The sequence below is a fragment of the Branchiostoma lanceolatum genome, chromosome 3 (assembly GCF_035083965.1).
Source record: "Branchiostoma lanceolatum isolate klBraLanc5 chromosome 3, klBraLanc5.hap2, whole genome shotgun sequence".
Taxonomy (NCBI): Eukaryota; Metazoa; Chordata; class Leptocardii; order Amphioxiformes; family Branchiostomatidae; genus Branchiostoma; species Branchiostoma lanceolatum.
The window spans coordinates 7,960,722-7,978,016 of record NC_089724.1 but is presented as its reverse complement, the minus strand read 5'-3'; the positions used below and the strand labels follow the sequence as shown (position 1 = coordinate 7,978,016).

Here is a 17,295-nt window from a genome sequence, read left to right as displayed (position 1 = left end):
TTTATACTCCTCTTGCCATCATATCTGACTTGGGGATGGATCAGTAACACCTTGGGGGGTGGCTGAAGGGTGCAGAAGACAAATGAGCAACAGACAAGACTGACCACAGCTCTGGCTACTCCAGTAGAATGACTGGTGCAAGGTTTTCTACATGGATTTCCTTTATACAATATCATACAGTAGGTAGGACAAAGAACACAGATGGTCTGTGATAGTGTTAAATACTTGTGGCCTCCACTTGACATTGGAATTATACTTTTGTAAGAATACTGCAATAAAGGTGGAGATGCATAGAACACTTTGGGAAATCATGTTTCTCTTTTCCCCCCACTTTCCCCCTCTTTTTCCAGTGCAGGAATAGCTTATGTAGTTTATACCATAGCCATACCACATTTGAGAATTTCAACATCAGGTTCCAACATTTAACGTTATGTCAAGTCATGTGCCTTTTCTAGCAATTATAAAGGCTGGGAAAATGATCCAGTACATTATGTGTACTTGTTTGCTAATTCCTATTGAGTCAAGTGCAGCCTTTGTAAATGTGCCTTGCATTGGCATCACCATGATATAGTTTTGATCAGTGATCATAAAAGTGGAAAATATTGTTAACTGAAAGATTAAGGAACCATCAAGAAATACACACGTCTCTGCTTTCAACCTTTTATGAAGTTTCCACATATCATATTGTGTTCCTCGGGTTGCAGTACCATATTTTCGTCACAGGAAGGCCTTTCAGTACCACCCAATTGATCACCGTACAATTGCCCCATCTGGCGAAAATATTTTGAACTGCAGTTTCCATCAAACATTGAATATCACAATTCCGTGGGATTCTAAACGGAAAAAAAGAGGTCTCCATTTCAAGCTAAGTTGCCCCTTCGTCTTCTTGGGAAAACAGCTCGCTCCCTGTTTGATTTTTAACTTGTGCAAAGTTTACACTGAACGTTATCTCCAACCGGAGTTCGGTAATATATCGGCTTGGGATTATTGTGAATACTGAATACTAGTACTACAACAATACTACTGCGAAATGACGTGATGACTTTTGTTGACAAAGGAATCAAACAGTGCTCAATATTTAAGCACTATCTCAGCATTCATCGTTGTCTATTTTACGGTTCGTTTACTGAGTTACTCTCTAGGATCGAATGATGACGTCAAAGAAAACTGTGGTGTGAGACTATTTGAGTGCGTCACTCGGGCGGACATGTTTTGCCGTCTTTCCAGCTTTTTTCCCAACAGATTATTCCTACTTCTGGGATAAATCCCGGCACGGTCGCGATTTTAACACTGACAATTGTGTCCAGGAAGATCTCAAGCTAGCCAGGTAACATGCAAACTAGCTGTAAATCTCTTAAATTCAGTCAAATTTGCGATTTCGAGCTCGCGACTTGGTCCTGGCGGAACAAAAGGTTCCAAACGAGCATGTCGGGAATAACCTAGTTGATATTTCACGCCGTTAGATCATGAAATTTTTACTCTCCGATCTTGTGTTTCGTACAAGACTGTAAACATGCCCAGCCTCGGCCGAGTTGTGGCAGAAGTGGTCGGAAACCGGTCCGTAGTTGCTGTTCGGTACATGTAAGAGCCCGTGCCCCCCTCCCCCCACGGAAAATTTCCTGTCAGCAAAATCTGGATACGTAACGAACACAGCATAGTGATCATACCAGTTGTCGTGTTACGTAAAATCTGACCCCGTTACAGAATGGTTTTAGATCCTGTGTGTCGTCTGCAGTGTAGCGTTTTCTGTCTTTCTGTCACCATGATCTGGAAACATGTCTAGTCGTGCTTGTCGTTGTTGAGTTCCTGTCGACATAATTTTGGTCACTATCTGTTCATCTGCATGTGAAAGACTGGCGAGTTTATTCCAATGTGCCTGTTGTTGTAAAGCAACATGGGATGGAAACGTCAGTCTTTCAATTGAAATGCAGGTCGTAACGGATTGGGGAAGCATGTTAAATATATCTCTGCTGAGTTAGTGAGTATGAGTCACAGCATAGTTATGCCAACTTACCTTCAGCCACGAGTCAGCTGTTGAAGTCTTTGACGTTGTGTTTTGTCTCTTATGTCTTCAGTAACATGACTACAACATGTAAGGGTCTTTTGCTTGGGTGTTTCGGGTGCACAGCTTCTCGAGAGATTGTCTTTGCTCTTAAGTTTGCCCACTTGGCTTAAAACTTCTGTATCCATATGATGGAAAACATGGCTGTAACAGGGTGACTTGAACTTGAAGAGTTTTGTCACAATTGCCATCAGTAGCTCTTATACATTGGAATGTTTTGTCTTTCGATTTAAGGTTAGATGAGCCTTTGACAGGATGGATACTTGTTCATTTGGAAAACTGGCCTTTTCTGCATATTGACAGAAATGCATTTATCTATTTATGACTCCTTTTCCACCTTCTCTGTTTCATACTATCCCATGTGTGCGGAGATGTTTTTTTCAATCAAACTATCATTGCCGTTTTGGGTTTGGTGGGAGACAAAAGATGAAGTTTGATACAATCTACTCAACAGGCTTTTGTCTCATGACATGATTGGCAATTTTTCAAATTCAGTAATCACTAACGTGTCGCAAATTTTTTTCTTTACTTTTCGAAAGTGTTTCCAGTGAGTTTGGTCTTTTAACAAATTTTGAAATCATAGTTTTGTTGATGTTGTAATTTTGAAACCAAGAAGTCATTCATCACTATTGGCCCGAAAGAATTAAAAACAAAATTTTGAAACCGCGGAACCAATGTTTGACATCACGAAGAAGATGCAATGGGCTTTTCGGTGCAATTGATTTCAGTGTGGCCATAGCCCTTTGCACCCTGCACTTGCTTGCAAATGCAGATATGGAAGGCGGAGAAATCTTCGGACTCAAATGCTAAGATGTTGCACTTCAATGTTCCTGCAAAAAGAAGCAACAACCCCTCCAGCCAATATAAAACGATGGCGAGAGTTCTAATTGCACAGTTCTGAACCGAGCTGAGCAGCTGATTCTGGTGCGGCAGATTCAGATGGACAGGAAAACAAGTTGGCCATTGTTTTTTCAGCAGGAACTGTGAGAAATTGTCCAGTTGGAAGGAGGATACGTGCATCATCTTGCTGACTAAAAAAAAATCATTACTATTCCAAGGAAGTTGTTGTCAAAGACTTTTATTCTAAGAGGGAACTGTATGCTGTGGCTGGACTACAGTGCAATTACAAGACAAGTCAAGAACAGGAACTTTGTAGTACAGTACGTACTTTGCCATCTTGGATGCAGACATCGTGGAATGAAGAACCAATAACTCAGGCACATTTCATTTCAGCTGGAACAACCTCTTCAGCAGACAGGTACAACCTCAACACTTGATTTTTTATTATGAATCTAAGCCACACAAACTGTAGTAATTTGATTATTTACAGAATAATGAAGTTATGGACATTGATTTATTTCACATCGCAGAGAACTCAATTGTTCAACAAGTTTATAGCTGACTAATATATTACCTTATATGAGGAAAATTAACATGTATAGTTTTGGTTCAACATGTATTAGTATCTGTTCAGAGAACCCTTGTACGGAAGGGGAGGCATAAAGTAAGATGGCAATTTCATGCGGATGCTGGCATGAAGCCCCTGCATACTCGTGCAAGCAAGTCTAACCCCCACACCACGGGGAACAACAGATGATAACTGAGAGTGAGTGAGTAAGTGAAACTGAAATGTGTTACATACTATGACAGTTTGGGTCCATCTTCCTCCCCATAGCAGACAGCAGTGTAGATCCTGACGATGGCTTTGGTGGGAGACGACTGCTACTACTTCTACTACTCTACATGTGGCAAGGTGAGATACAACATTTCTTAAGATTACCTGATGCAGCAGTGGAATATCTTAGCCTTGTCCAGATGGCTTAGCCTGGGTGCCATCTGATTACTACCAAGGCTCCCACACTTGCTACCAGTTTAGCGATGGTAGCGAGTTGTAGAAGCCCTGGTACTGTAGTTATCGGATGGCACCCAGACTAGTAAGGGCTACCAACAGTGTGACTTGAAGCTTTACAAGCATGGTGTTTTTCCTGTAAGTTGAGGTCATCATTCAATGTCAATATTTCACAGGGTGCGACTTGCCCCTTCCGACACTGCGAGGCGGCGCTGGGAAACGAAGTCACATGTTCACAATGGGAGCAGGGGATGTGTTACCGACCTTACTGCAAGTTCAGACACATGAGCATCACGGTACGTACTCAGGACTTCATGTTGTCGTCTGCATATATGGCATAAATGTACTTGAACTTGTCGAAGTCTCTACATTATACCCCGCTTGAATGGCATTTCCTTGCCTAATCTTGTATAAATGACTTGAAGTAAACTTCTATATTCTCTACTGATTATAGATAATAGGATTTAGCATCTACATGTGAGACTTGAATGAATAGACAAAAAGCAATTCAGATTTGTTTTATGTGTTTAAATGTGTTTTTGCCTGTTTCCTTCTATAGAAGAACCGCAGCAACATCCAGTGTTACTGGGAGACCCAGCCGAGTGGCTGTCTGAAGCCACACTGTGTGTTCCACCACTCCAAACCCAGACCTATGGAAGCTGGCTTCACTATGCCCACTCACACAGGTATGGAGCGATTATTAGTAGTTTACAGCTTTCTGCAGTTAGGATCCCATTCCAATATCATTTTTCTGATGAAATTCATCTTATGAAATATATCTGAAATGATTTTTCTGTTTTTACCAAATTTGAATCTTCAGCCAGTGAGCTATCTGTGGATGTTCCACTCCCAGCAGTGGTACAGGGAGTACAGACAGCAGACAAGCCTGTCGGAGTTGCCAGTCCTGCACAGGTGGCTACACCACAGGTCGCACCGGTGGTCATCAACCCTTTTGAGGAAGGTACGCAGCAACATTTAGTCTAGATTTGAATCTATATTGTAATTTGGACTTCACTCTCTTATCAGCACTGTCCCAATCACTCAGAGCCTAATACTGTAAATGCATTTAAGTTCGCTGTGCTTTATGTTCACGGTTTTCACAGCAACCTCTTCATTGCTAACTTTAATCACCAAAAATGTTTGTTATTCTGTCCTCTGCCAGGCTACCACCATGTTCCAATTGTTAACTAAAAACCACTGCAAACACTCGATTTTTAACTTGAATGATTACATTTACACTTTTTTCCAAAGAGATGGGAGGAAATATTTAAGAAGCCTCGAGTTTGATTTTTATGCTTTGTTGTGTTGTTGTAGCCCACTCTTCTGATGAGTCGTCTGAGCACGGATCGCCACGGAAACAGCCAATGACTGGCGCTGCGCTCAGGGGTGTCGTCTTAACAACCAGGAAAATCATCTCTTCTGAACATGGTAAGAATATCGTTATGAAATATAGTTCTGTATATCTTCCAATGTGTAAGTCTCTATGTCCCAAAAATGCAACTGTTCTTTGAAATGATAATGAGCATTTCATAATTCATGTTATCATATTACTTACAGAAGAAATGGAAACAAGTCATATACAACGGGATGGCGGGGTCAAAATTAAAACTCTGCAAGAAATCAGAAGAGAAAGGATGCAGATGCAGCCCAGCGAAATTCAGAACACATCTCAACTTTCACCAACCAGACAGGTCCAGGTGAAGAGTCTGGCAGAAATCAGGAGAGGGAAACTTCTGAGTAGACTTGGAAATAAGTCTCAACGACTCGCCGGACGACGGGACTTGGAAGAAGAAGACGACGAAGAAGCTATGTTTCAAGAAGTGGGACAAGTTGAAGTGAAATCACAAGCAGACATTAGAAAGGAAAGACTTATGAGTAGACTAGGTACGGCATACCAGAGAGGTATAGAAACTAAAGAACAATCCATACAGGGTCAACCTCAAATGCAGATAAAAACTCTCACAGACATCAAGAGAGAAAATCTAAAGAGGAGACTTGGAAAAGTACCACATGAAAGCGACGATGACCAAGTGACAACAGAAGAAAACTCTGAAGCACAGTCACAAGAAACAGGACAAGGCAAGATAAAAACACTCGAAGAAATCAAGCGAGAAAAGCTCCTCAGCAGACTTGGTAAATTTGCCAAGAATCCTGAGAGCGACAACAAAGTGGAGTCTCAACAAGAAGGACCTGTCAGCATCAAGACGCTAGAAGAAATAAAAAGAGAGAAAGTGCTACGTAGACTCGGTAAAGACAGCAAAGAGAGCGTCACCGAAAAGGAAGAAATCAAGGGACCCACACAACAACCAGGAAACATACAGGTCAAAACGCTGGCTGACATCAGGAGGGAAAAGGCATTACGTAATCTGGGAGGTGCAGGCCAGCCAGCTAGAGATGCTGACAATGGAGACACGATAGACTCCAAGAAGCAAGACTCTCCTACGAAACTTCCCGTCTCCAAAACGGCTGAACTTCAAGCTCCTGGTGGGGTCAAGAAGAACAAGGCAGTCAGAAGAGTTGTTCTCGTTGATCCTCAAACCGTTGTCGAGAAAGCCAAAACTCATGCTGCTGATAAGAATCCACAAACTGTAATTGAAAAAGCCCAAACTCACGCAGCTGAAAAGAAAAGCAACAACAACATAGTCGTCAGGAAGGGAATTAAGAGAGAGATGCAGTTGTATCGGCCACCACGGGGCAAGGATACTGGTAGGTGTCTGTTTGTAGCGATCTTGAACATTTTTGGGATTTGTCATCAATGTTTTGTTTTTAACTTGCCGGCATCAAAATAGGTATTTCTTTTCAATTCAGGACAATTTGTACTTACATTTTATTCTTACATGTAAGGTTTCTGTCGTCTCTCTCTGTAGAGAAGAGAATTAATTTCAGTGTTCATTACATTTTACTGTAGGTCCAATTGTAGCAGGAAAAGCTGAAGTAAGCCCAATCAAATTGGCAGCCAAGATCACTGGACAGACAGTCAGCAGGGCTGTGGAGAAAGTGCAAGTCCCTGGGAAGTCACCTGAGAAAGTGAAAGTCCCCAGGAAGTCCCTTGAGAAAGTGCAAGTCCCTGGGAAGTCACCTGAGAAAGCACAGATATCAAGGAAGTCTCCAGAAAAGACTGCACCGGTAAGGACTTGGTTTAGTGTTGTCTACAGTACAGAAAGAAGGAAAGAAAGAAAGTAATACATTAGTTGTTTGCTTACTTTTTAGGATGCTGATAAACTGCTGTTTAAAACATTTTCTACATTCCTTGTTGGAAAAACATAGGATCTCACATGTTGTAAGTAAATTCTATAAGCCATAGCTCAATTATATTATCCCCTTTTTTCTGCAGAAGGTTTCCGAAGTCAAATCTCCTGAGCAGATCAAGATCAAGACATTTGAGGAGATCATGCAGGAGAAGAAGATGAGAAAACAGCAGGAGAAGCCCGAAGAGCCTGAAGGCAAGACTCCAGAGGTGTCGCCAAAACTGGCGAGAAAGCCTGTTGTGCCAACACAACCCTTGCCTGAACCAACCAAAGGTAAAAACAGTAGACTACAAATGTCTTTTGTATACTAGTAGCTGTTCCTTTGAATTTCAGTGCTTTAATGGCATCCTCGCTTGTGTTTTACAGTAAGTTACAGAATGTAGCATAGGAAATACTCAGTTTTGTTTTACATTTCCTTCTCCACAGAAGAACCACCCAAGAAGGTGACGTTTGCTCCAACTCCAGTCAGAGTCCCCCCTCAGGAACTCTCCACGGCCAGACGAGGGATTAAGAGACCACTGGGCAGTAGTGTATCAACTCCTGCTGATGTTAGACCTGTGGCAGTGGGACAGGCAGTACCAAAGGTGAGATAATTTACTTTTGCCAAAAATAGTTACTCAAGCGACTGGATAGAATTTTGAAACAGAGGTTTCAGACAGAATCCGCTATCTTTCCTCAGTGACTTAAGTAAAGAACTGGGAAAACCAGGTTTTATACAAAAACTCTGAATAGATGTGTTTATGATGTGAAGACAATTTACTATGATTCAATATATGACTAAGTCAAGACAACGTTGTATGCTAATACCAGTAAGTCAATATTACCTGGATGTTTAACCTTCATCAACAGATCAACTTATTTGTGTACTGCATTTTTACGTTCTACATTGTATGTGGTTTTCAGCAAAATAAATGTAATAGACTTATTGTCACTTAACATTTAAGTTGTGAGATCTGTTATGATGTCACATGCTGTAGTTTTGTACTTTGGCTAGGGGAAATGCTGCACAGTTTTTACATGTGTTTTGTTTGCTTTCCTGTTCCAGAAGCCATCTACCGGTACTCCCAGTCCTACAACCGAGAATACCTCACCTGTCATCGTCCCTGGAGATGGACAGGCCCATCTTAAAGAAGAATTTGCTGCTAAGAAGCCAAAGCTGACCAGGTAAGGGATGAATAAGGAAAAAACATAAGGGAAGTGAAAATGGAGAAAATCTTTGTATAGGGATGACCAGAAAGTGATTTGAGAACACTTCTTACAAAAAAAAGATGAAAGGAGAGGAACAATTGTTCAAATACTGTATTTGATTTGAAAACTACTGCACTGTGGTAATCATTAAGAGTGCAGAATCAACTGTTTGTTGTGCCTGTCCTCAAAACGTTTCCATGCTCTTGTCTTTACATTTACATAAACACTGTCTTTTGTTTTCCAGAAAGAGAAAAAGTTCAAATATTTGATTTTTTAAAAATGGACCACTGCACTGTGGTAATTATTTGGAGTGCAGAATCAACTGTTTGTTGCCTGTTCTCAAAATAGTTCCATGCTCTTGTCTTTACATTTAAGTACATAAACGTTTCTTTTTGTTTTCCAGCACCATAGCACCCACCATTCCCAAGGAGACACCTTTACCACCAGAACCACAGAAGAAAACTCCAAGCATCACTGAGGATCTCCTAGCACCTAGTAGTGATCCACAACCGGAGGAGAAGACATCAGAACCCCCACCTCTAGCCAGCAGACAGGACAGTATGGACTTCGACGACTTTGAGTTTGATCTGGAGGGAGACGATGTGGACCTGGCCGTGGGGGCTGCAGACGACGACAGTCTCATGGCTGAACTCGACGAGATGCTAAACAGCTGATCATCGTCAGGAATAATAACTAAGAAAACTAACTTTTATATTTCATTATGTGGTGTCTAGTGTATAAGTCATGGATTTCAATGAAAACAGTAGTCATATATGATGTCAATGTGCACACCTTGAACTAACCTACACAGGTTACAATGTTGAAAGTACAATCATTTACCACAAAAATCAACTTTTTTGTATTTCATTATGTGGTGTCTAGTGTACAAGTCAGGGATTTCAATGAAAAAGATAGTCATATATGATGTCAATATGTACATTTTGTGCCATGTATTGGCTCATCAAGCCAGTTTTTTGTTGAGCTTGTCCCAAAGCCTGGTTGGCAAGACTGAAAATATCTCAGTTCTTGTATGTCTTTCCACTATTGTTTAGCAGTTTGGCCATGAAAAACATCTCACAACCACTTTCAATATATATAACAATTGTCTGTGGATGCAGTCTATCGCAGACTATTTTTGCATGCTCATCAAAGTCTGAAGATTTACTGGTGCGGGATGGATAGGTTATCCACCATATGAGAAGACAGACCTAGGCCACAACTTTTGACAACCCACAGTTTTTATACTACTTGATCCATTCTGTTCTTCTCTCATGCAAGTGATGTTAGCTTGTCCACAAATATGCCTTTGTGGAACGCTTTGTACTTTGTCATGTCATGAACAGTCACAACCTAATTGAGGCGGACCTGAACCTGTCACGGTTAAAATGCTTGGACACGAGCCAATGCCGATGACTGAGTCATTATAGAAATATATGTTGCACGATACATATTTGAAACCCAGAGCATAAGGAATTTAGTTACTTCTAAAATCTTACAAACCAGGCAATTCTAATTACACATGGAAATCCTGATGTTTTTGTTACACCTCATGGTCATTTGTGAAAGAACATGTGCTGAGTTAAACTGAAAAAAGTCCATAGATTGATGTTTAGACATGTTGTCATGAACATGGAGCAAGAAGTTGCTGATATAAAATTTGCTTGTTTTTGTTAGTATTACAACTGGTGGGTGTCTGGAAGAAAAATGCTGCTTATGAAGATAAAGGCACCACATTGGTATCAAGTCATTAGATGCAATAGTAAACAATCATAACCTCCAAGCAGATAACTTGTATCATGATGAAAAAAGTGTGTATCCTGAGAACTTGGTGTATAGAAAGTTAACTTTATACACAAGAATACTTGTAATATGTAAGCTAGTTATTTTTCTTACATATCTCACGAAAGAATGCAAGGAAAATACTTCTTTTTTGTCCTTTGACTGGTATCAAGACTATTTTGTTAAATTAAGTATGCTAGTTGTCTTCAGAATTTACATTTTTGTAACATTCATATGTAACTACTGCCATATTTTACTTGATATACTTAATTGATAATTCTTATTGCTATACTGTACTTTGTTGTGAATTAACCATTTTGTGGCAAAATGTGTGCATGACACACTGAATGTATACGTTGTGTGCGCTAGTGACTTAGTTTGAATTGTCAATGACCAAATATTATAGACAATGGAGATGTTGCTTTGTTAGACTTTGATTGCCAATGTAATTTTTATGTGAAGTTTTTCTGCACTGTCAATGTACTACTGATACTGTTTGTGAAACTACTAAGGTTGTAAGGGTGGTTCAGTAGGTTTGTAGCTTAAGGTACACGAAAACAACATTGTCAAAAGAACTTCAGGTATTGAGCCTTTAAGTTGAAAATTATTTTACCTAGCATCTTTTGTAGCAGAGGCATGTTATCCTGCTTGGAAAAGAAAACAAATGTGTCACAGATGCTTGTGATGCTGCCTGCATGTTCAAAGTCAGGTTGTGGCTCTTCTGTTTACAAATCTACAGCCCATCAAGCAAGATTGTACCATGCTGTTGCAACTTTACAACAAAGATATTTCTGGAAAATTTCAAACAGGACAAATGGTACTAAGTTCCCAATCAACATCTTCATTCTGGAAGAACAAATGAAAATACCGGTAATTATCCACTTTCAAGTGACTGATGCCAAGGCATAAGTGTTCTTCATCTCAGTTGCAGTTCTGAGGAGAAGTCATTTGTTCAGATTCTCGAACATTTTCAAGTACATGTATACTCAAGAGGACTGCTGCATATCTTTGTATTGAGACTGCCTCAATTGACTTTCCTATTGCTGGTGAGCAGGATGGAGGATTTGAATATGAAGCCTTGATGTTCCCAGGGCACAGTGCAGTCAAGTACAGCCACCACTTCTTGGGCTGCTCCAAGAATGACATCTCAAGATTCCATCAGGAACCCAAGATGACTGGGGAACAGGCCTAGGGTTTATGGACCATGAAACCCAAATGCCAAGAGCTGCCGTACTTGGGAGTTGAAGGTTTTGTTGTCATATCTTTTGGGATATCAAAGTGTTTCCACAACTGAATGTTTCTGAGCCATGCTACGAACTCAAGGAGTTTACTTGTAAAGTGCTGCAGCTTTAATGATGGTTTGGAGGAGTGTAGAGAAGTTGACTACTACCCTTTCCATACATGCTGAAGCCTTGGCTTATCATCAGCTATGAATATTCATCAAGGACAGAACTTCCAAAGGAGACCTCTAATCGTCATAAACAAACCACAATGAAAATAAGAACAGGACAGAGGAAGAGCAGGAATCTTAACAAACAAATGGATGGCAAGCTGTTTGCTGGATGCAGAAATGCAGATCTTCAACCTTTGTTAAAAACTGACCCAACCTTCTATTAAGAAACAGTCTTACTTTAGGGTTATAGGTCTCATCTGACTATTATCCACATCCATCAAATAAGTTACCTTTCTTCCCCTGCACTTAAAGCGGGTCAGGTACCGAGAAATGAGTGGGCTGTTAGAATGCTTTTCTGTAACTTATCGTTGACAAGGTAAGGAGAATAAGTCAAACTCTTTCATGTACCTTGCAACAGCATACTAATACTTTGTGTATGACGCTTGTCCTTTTAGCTGACATGTCTACATTGTCTGAATCTTGGGTTAAAAACCTACTGAACCACCAGGCATAGTGAAACATGCCAAGTCTATCATTACCTATTTTGTATGTAGCTACCTAAGTGTCTTTTATCAGTGTCTCTGGAGAAACGAATATTCCATTAGTGGCAGTGTGAAACACTCTGTGCAGTATGAACTGTGTTTATTCACCTTGTAAATATATACTTCTACAGAAGTAAGATGGATTAATAAAGACTGCTATAAAATTTCCATATTCAATGGTTTGTTGTTCCTACTTAGGGAAATCTCTGGGTGTACTTGCAGTTTTGTAAGACTTATGATTGCACAACAACAGATAAACTTGACTAGTTCATTATGCATCAAAACAATTAAAATAAATCTGGTGTAAGAGGGGTTACCAATAAGTTCTGGGCCTCTGCGAAATTAGGTACACAACTCAAATTTCGTGTCATAATTAGGCATTGTCAGAGCATTAAAACTGCCAATATTCTGGATAATGCAATCTATAATTTCATATCAGCATCATTTCATACTCAGGGCACAGTGCAGAAACAAGCTGTAAAAGTAGTATTTTTGGTACCAGCCCAGAATCCAGCCATAACCCTTTTCTGTCAAAAATATATATATCATATGCAAAAGTTACTAAAGTAACTGGATAGATTGTATAAACGATAGCGTGACCATTTATAAAACAATCTATCCAGGTGCTAGCGACTTGTGTGCATAATATCACCTGGATGACTAACCTTTATTGACGTTATAAGGTAATCTCCAAGCAGATCTATCGGTGGCAAGTCAGTATCAAAAGGGGCAACTAGTATCCAAAGCCACTGGATACTGGTGGCTTTGCATATGCCGATAGATATGCTTGGAGATTAGTAATAACGTGTATTGTTCAAGAATACTTCATGGTTGTGACAGACAGGTCGTCCAACATAAATGTTAGAACTCAGTGCAGCAAAAGTACCACAAAGAAAACGGACAACAGTTTGCAGATAGGAACATACGGATGTTTATTTCCATGATCAACGGTACGACTTCTGGTAGCGTGCGCGGGCGCCGGGACCACCGAACTTCTTGGGCTCTCTGCGGCGAGGATCGGCGACCAACAGCGTCCTGTCGTAGCTGATCAGGATGTCCTTGATCTCCTTCTTGGAGGCCTCGTCGACAACTGAACAGAAAAACAGACCAACGTGTCAGTTCACCACATGTACAAACATATAAACAAGTTTCACCATATGGTCTTACAGATAATCTCCAAGCAGATCTATTGGTAGCAAGGCAGTGTCAAAAAGACCATCCAGTATGGTGGCTTTTGGTACTGGTTGGCCCTTTTGATACTATCTTGCCACCGATAGAGCTGCTTGAAGATTACTTACAGACACAGGAAAAGTGTAATGTTAGGCTATCAACCACTCTGGATGATCTTATATCTAGACTGAATACTACTTAAAACAACAACACACCAGTGTACACAAGCATCATTCAAAAGTGAAACATACATGTATAGCTTTTCTATGCACTTCTAAATGCATGGCAATGGCATTATGTATCATCAAATTCTTTCTAAACAAAATAGGGCTCTTACACTTCTGGTAGTAGGCAACAAGAGCCTTGGAGATGGACTGACGGATAGCTGGAAGAGAACAAAATATGAAGTATGAGACATAAGCAGACTTAGTGCTATCAGCTGACGTTTCTTAGGATCACTCATTACTCTAGGAGGGTCTACCCAGTGTAAATGTTAGCTACTCTTTTTATTTTAATTTTTCAAAATAATTTCTTCAGCCAAATGTTGAAATGCCTAACATATCCACCAAATACAACTACCCAGAAAACTTTAGTTTTACATTCATACCAGCAGCTCTAATGCATTTGTAAAATGGAAATTCAACAGACAATTCAATAGTGACTAGTATACTGGGGGTAAATGCACTGCAATCAATGTAATATACCTACACAACAGTGAGTGAGTGACTGATTCACTGACAGAAATACCAGGTTTGTAACAAATGCACTATATCTACAAAACGTATTGCCTATATCACCCTATTTGGTACACAGAGCGATATTTTCTATGTACTGTTGTCATGTCCGACTCCTATATCCATGTACATAGGTCAATTTCTCCATAAATCATTCGAAAAGCGAGACAGAATTACCCATCCATGACTATATATTGTAACAAATACACTGGTTTCGAAAATATTTTGTACTTAGAATTGTAGGATAGATTAGCCTTGTAGAACAGATTGTTGATTTCATGCCATACATTGTACCATGTACGATTGTTGAGCAATAAAGTTCACTTCATTTCACTTCACTATAACATGGAACAAAAGGCAATCAAGACCAAGTAAGAGTGACGGGCTGTTGTCCTCACCATAGATCTGTGCCGCGTGACCGCCACCCTTCACACGGACGCGGATGTCCACGCCAGCAAAGCGATCCTTACCCAGCAGTCTGATGGGCTCCTCCAGCTGTAAGCATTACAGAAACAAACTGTCAATAGCTGACCTTTGATTATTTGCTTAAAGTAATTTAGTTTTGGGTATCCTTTTGCCATCCTAGACATTATACATAAGTAAGTAAGACATATACATTACATGATATACCAAATACAACAACACAACAATAATGTAGTGAAGCCTTTTGACTTAACTCGATACCTTATTGCCAATATAACTGCAAGCACCATGGCCTACATTTCTCATTGGCAAGAGATCCCAAATTGGCTACCATTTCTGTCTGTGTCAATCAGTTTACAAAGATTAAGAGTCATAATTTATACATCATTCATGTTTATATGTTACGAAATGTTACCATCATCATGCAAAGGTAATGGTAGAGGAAACTATAATAATTTCTGATTCCCATATAAGCCCCGCTTGTCAGCACACTTGAAAATAGTTGAGTTTGTGAATGATATACCCTTAATTGTTCTTAACAGTTTAGAGCTGAGTAGAGTTTACGGTCAGCTAGGACATTTTTCCAGTTTATAGACCGCTCCTTATCTGTCTCTTCTTCAACCGACTGTCATAGTAAACAATAAGGTATCAAGGACTGTCACAATGGGTTTTTGTTTACCTTGTACTTGAGCATGGCAGGCTCCCACAGCTGCAGGGGGTGGCCGTTGATTTTCAACAGACCATTTCCACGCTTGCAGTGAGCTACAGCAGTGGCGGTTTTCTGTGATCAGGAAAAAAACACTGTTAGGCTTGGCTGTTGTTCACATGGTTCACTTGCGTTAATATCAAATTATGATAAGACTTTTCATTGTAGTTATCTAGTAGTGTTATGTCTGGATCAATATATTTCACAAATATCGATGATTTACCATCCTCGACTGAAGATGGTATAAATAATAAAGGTATAAAGATAACACTTTCTGTTCTAACACAAGTATGATGTTTGGAATATAAAAATTTTCACAAAAAGTCAAATTTCTTATTCTTCTGGTACACACATCTGTACACACCCCTCAAGTACTTATGATTATTTTCAAAAGCATCCCAATAACTATAAATGAGTTCGGGTCTGGTTCTCCTTGTTCATATGTTTTTAACTTATACTGTTTCCCAAGTGCCTAAGATTCTATTTTATGGCTTGCAATATTATATCTAGATAACAGACTGAAGATATATATTTTCGTGTCTTATATACTCTTTCATACAACAAATCATCAACTGCAGTGTGTTAAGAGAAATCTACTGACTAGTATATAAAACGTGCCTGCATCCATGTGTACTGCCCCCCTCCCCACACTATCCACCGATCACACGATCACACATGTCCCAACTTTACCTTCCGTCCGAAGACTTGCACCGACTGCGACGGTCCCTTTGCGGGCATCCTGCAAAAGTACAGACATTCTATATAAGTATCACATCCAAATATCTGCACAAAAATCTTTATTTGATGAAAAATAAGGGTATACATTGCCTTCATACATTTCGACAAGCCTCTTTTCGTACGGCGACTATGGGGAAAAGAACGATACGGGGTTTCCTGGTTTGAAATCTGGGGCGAAATCTCGCGCAATCTCGTAGTATCATAGTCTCGCGAGATCAAGAGGGTTTGAAGCGGCGCGGCAAACTCAAATTTCTTTGCAAATCAATCACTTGCTGATAGCCTGTGCTTCTGCTTTGGTAGGGTACAGGAACGAGTCTTTTTGAGGATCAAAATATCTTCATTGAGTGTTTGAGCTTTATTATGTCAATGGACGACGATGATGATGATGATGACTCAGATATTCAATGCCACTTGAAAGATTTTCTAACTTGTCCGTCAAAAGCGGTGGAAGATGTAATGCATTTCATTTCAAACTGCCACTTTAATGATCAGGAAAGAAAAGAGCTTGTAAAAAAGCCACCAATAGTCACCACAATTTCCAAACGTAAGTACTGAAGAAAAGAAAACTAGAACCCTGTTAACCTCTCAAACTGATCATGAGCCAGTCATTGTGCAGAAAAAGTGGGACACTTCGTCTTTCACTGCTTCCAAAAAAGAAGTCAAACCCAAAAAGCTGTATTCCATAGCAGTTCTTAGAATAATCACTTGTTCCACTTATCACCATTGTTAACTTGCATGCCAGTATACTGATATGCATTGTTTCATGATCATGTTGTAATTAGCCCTCGGGCAAGAACTTGCAAAGAAAACTCAATGTTCAAATACCCATGATGATACGAAAGGTAAAAAATGTGTGTTGAACCAAGGAGGTCTAGTTTTAAACCTCCTTGGCTGAACTTGAGTACTAAAGTTCATGGCTAGTTCAAGGTAAGAATGTGCAGAAAATGCGACAACGCAGCATTTGTTGGTGACCAAAAGATGAGTAATCTAAAACCAGGTCCTACTAGTATTTTCTAGTTGAAACCTTGGATCAAAGGCTCAGTTCTGTGTCATGTATATCGCTTCCGGTTAAATGCACATGGGCTAAGGACGGGGGTCGTGTTGCCACATCTGCAGAGGTCTGTTTACAGTCCAAAAGCTGTCGGTATCATTGATATGCTGTTAGTAATCGAAACACTTTTGGGGATTGACGATTTCTTTACATATATTAAGGCGTGTGTGCGTGGGCGACCGACTCATTTTTTTCGAGAAAGCGCCTAGAGTATTTACATACTTGGTCATTTTTACATGATAATATTGAATCATACTATGAGAGGTTTTGGACTGGATTGTCCCTCCCTCAGTCCAGCGGCATTCACGCGGTACCAGCCCTTCTTTCAGGGACCATAGATGGTGTCCAAAGGCCTGCCCCTTGAAACATGTGAACAGCTTGGAGCTGTGAAGTTAATACAAACATCTCAAGT

At 40.0% G+C, this 17,295-nt stretch overlaps 2 protein-coding genes across 7 annotated transcripts; one reads left to right on the top strand and one right to left on the bottom strand.

The window, feature by feature from the left end:
* The first annotated feature begins 1,191 nt into the window (after positions 1-1,191).
* Positions 1,192-12,233, top strand: LOC136429986 (zinc finger CCCH domain-containing protein 11A-like). Of its 6 annotated transcripts, none has more exons than XM_066420189.1 (13): positions 1,193-1,327; positions 3,296-3,320; positions 3,741-3,815; positions 4,088-4,207; positions 4,471-4,597; positions 4,732-4,872; positions 5,226-5,339; positions 5,469-6,617; positions 6,820-7,037; positions 7,246-7,433; positions 7,584-7,743; positions 8,205-8,323; positions 8,751-12,233. In XM_066420189.1, the coding sequence occupies exons 3-13, from the start codon at positions 3,762-3,764 to the stop codon at positions 9,019-9,021; spliced, it is 2,661 nt and encodes an 886-aa protein (XP_066276286.1). In that variant the 5' UTR covers positions 1,193-1,327; positions 3,296-3,320; positions 3,741-3,761; the 3' UTR covers positions 9,022-12,233. The 6 variants fall into 6 exon arrangements, with proteins under 6 accessions (XP_066276288.1, XP_066276290.1, XP_066276286.1 ...); XM_066420188.1 differs by having other exon boundaries at positions 3,738-3,815; XM_066420187.1 differs by having other exon boundaries at positions 3,038-3,320; positions 3,738-3,815.
* A 735-nt stretch (positions 12,234-12,968) lies between these two features.
* On the bottom strand, positions 12,969-16,051 carry LOC136429990 (small ribosomal subunit protein uS9). Its single transcript, XM_066420196.1, has 6 exons — positions 15,931-16,051; positions 15,785-15,833; positions 15,068-15,169; positions 14,364-14,460; positions 13,569-13,616; positions 12,969-13,151 (listed from the first exon to the last, which is right to left on the bottom strand). Coding segments are annotated over exons 1-6 (444 nt in total). The 5' UTR covers positions 15,933-16,051; the 3' UTR covers positions 12,969-13,005.
* Positions 16,052-17,295: the final 1,244 nt, after the last annotated feature.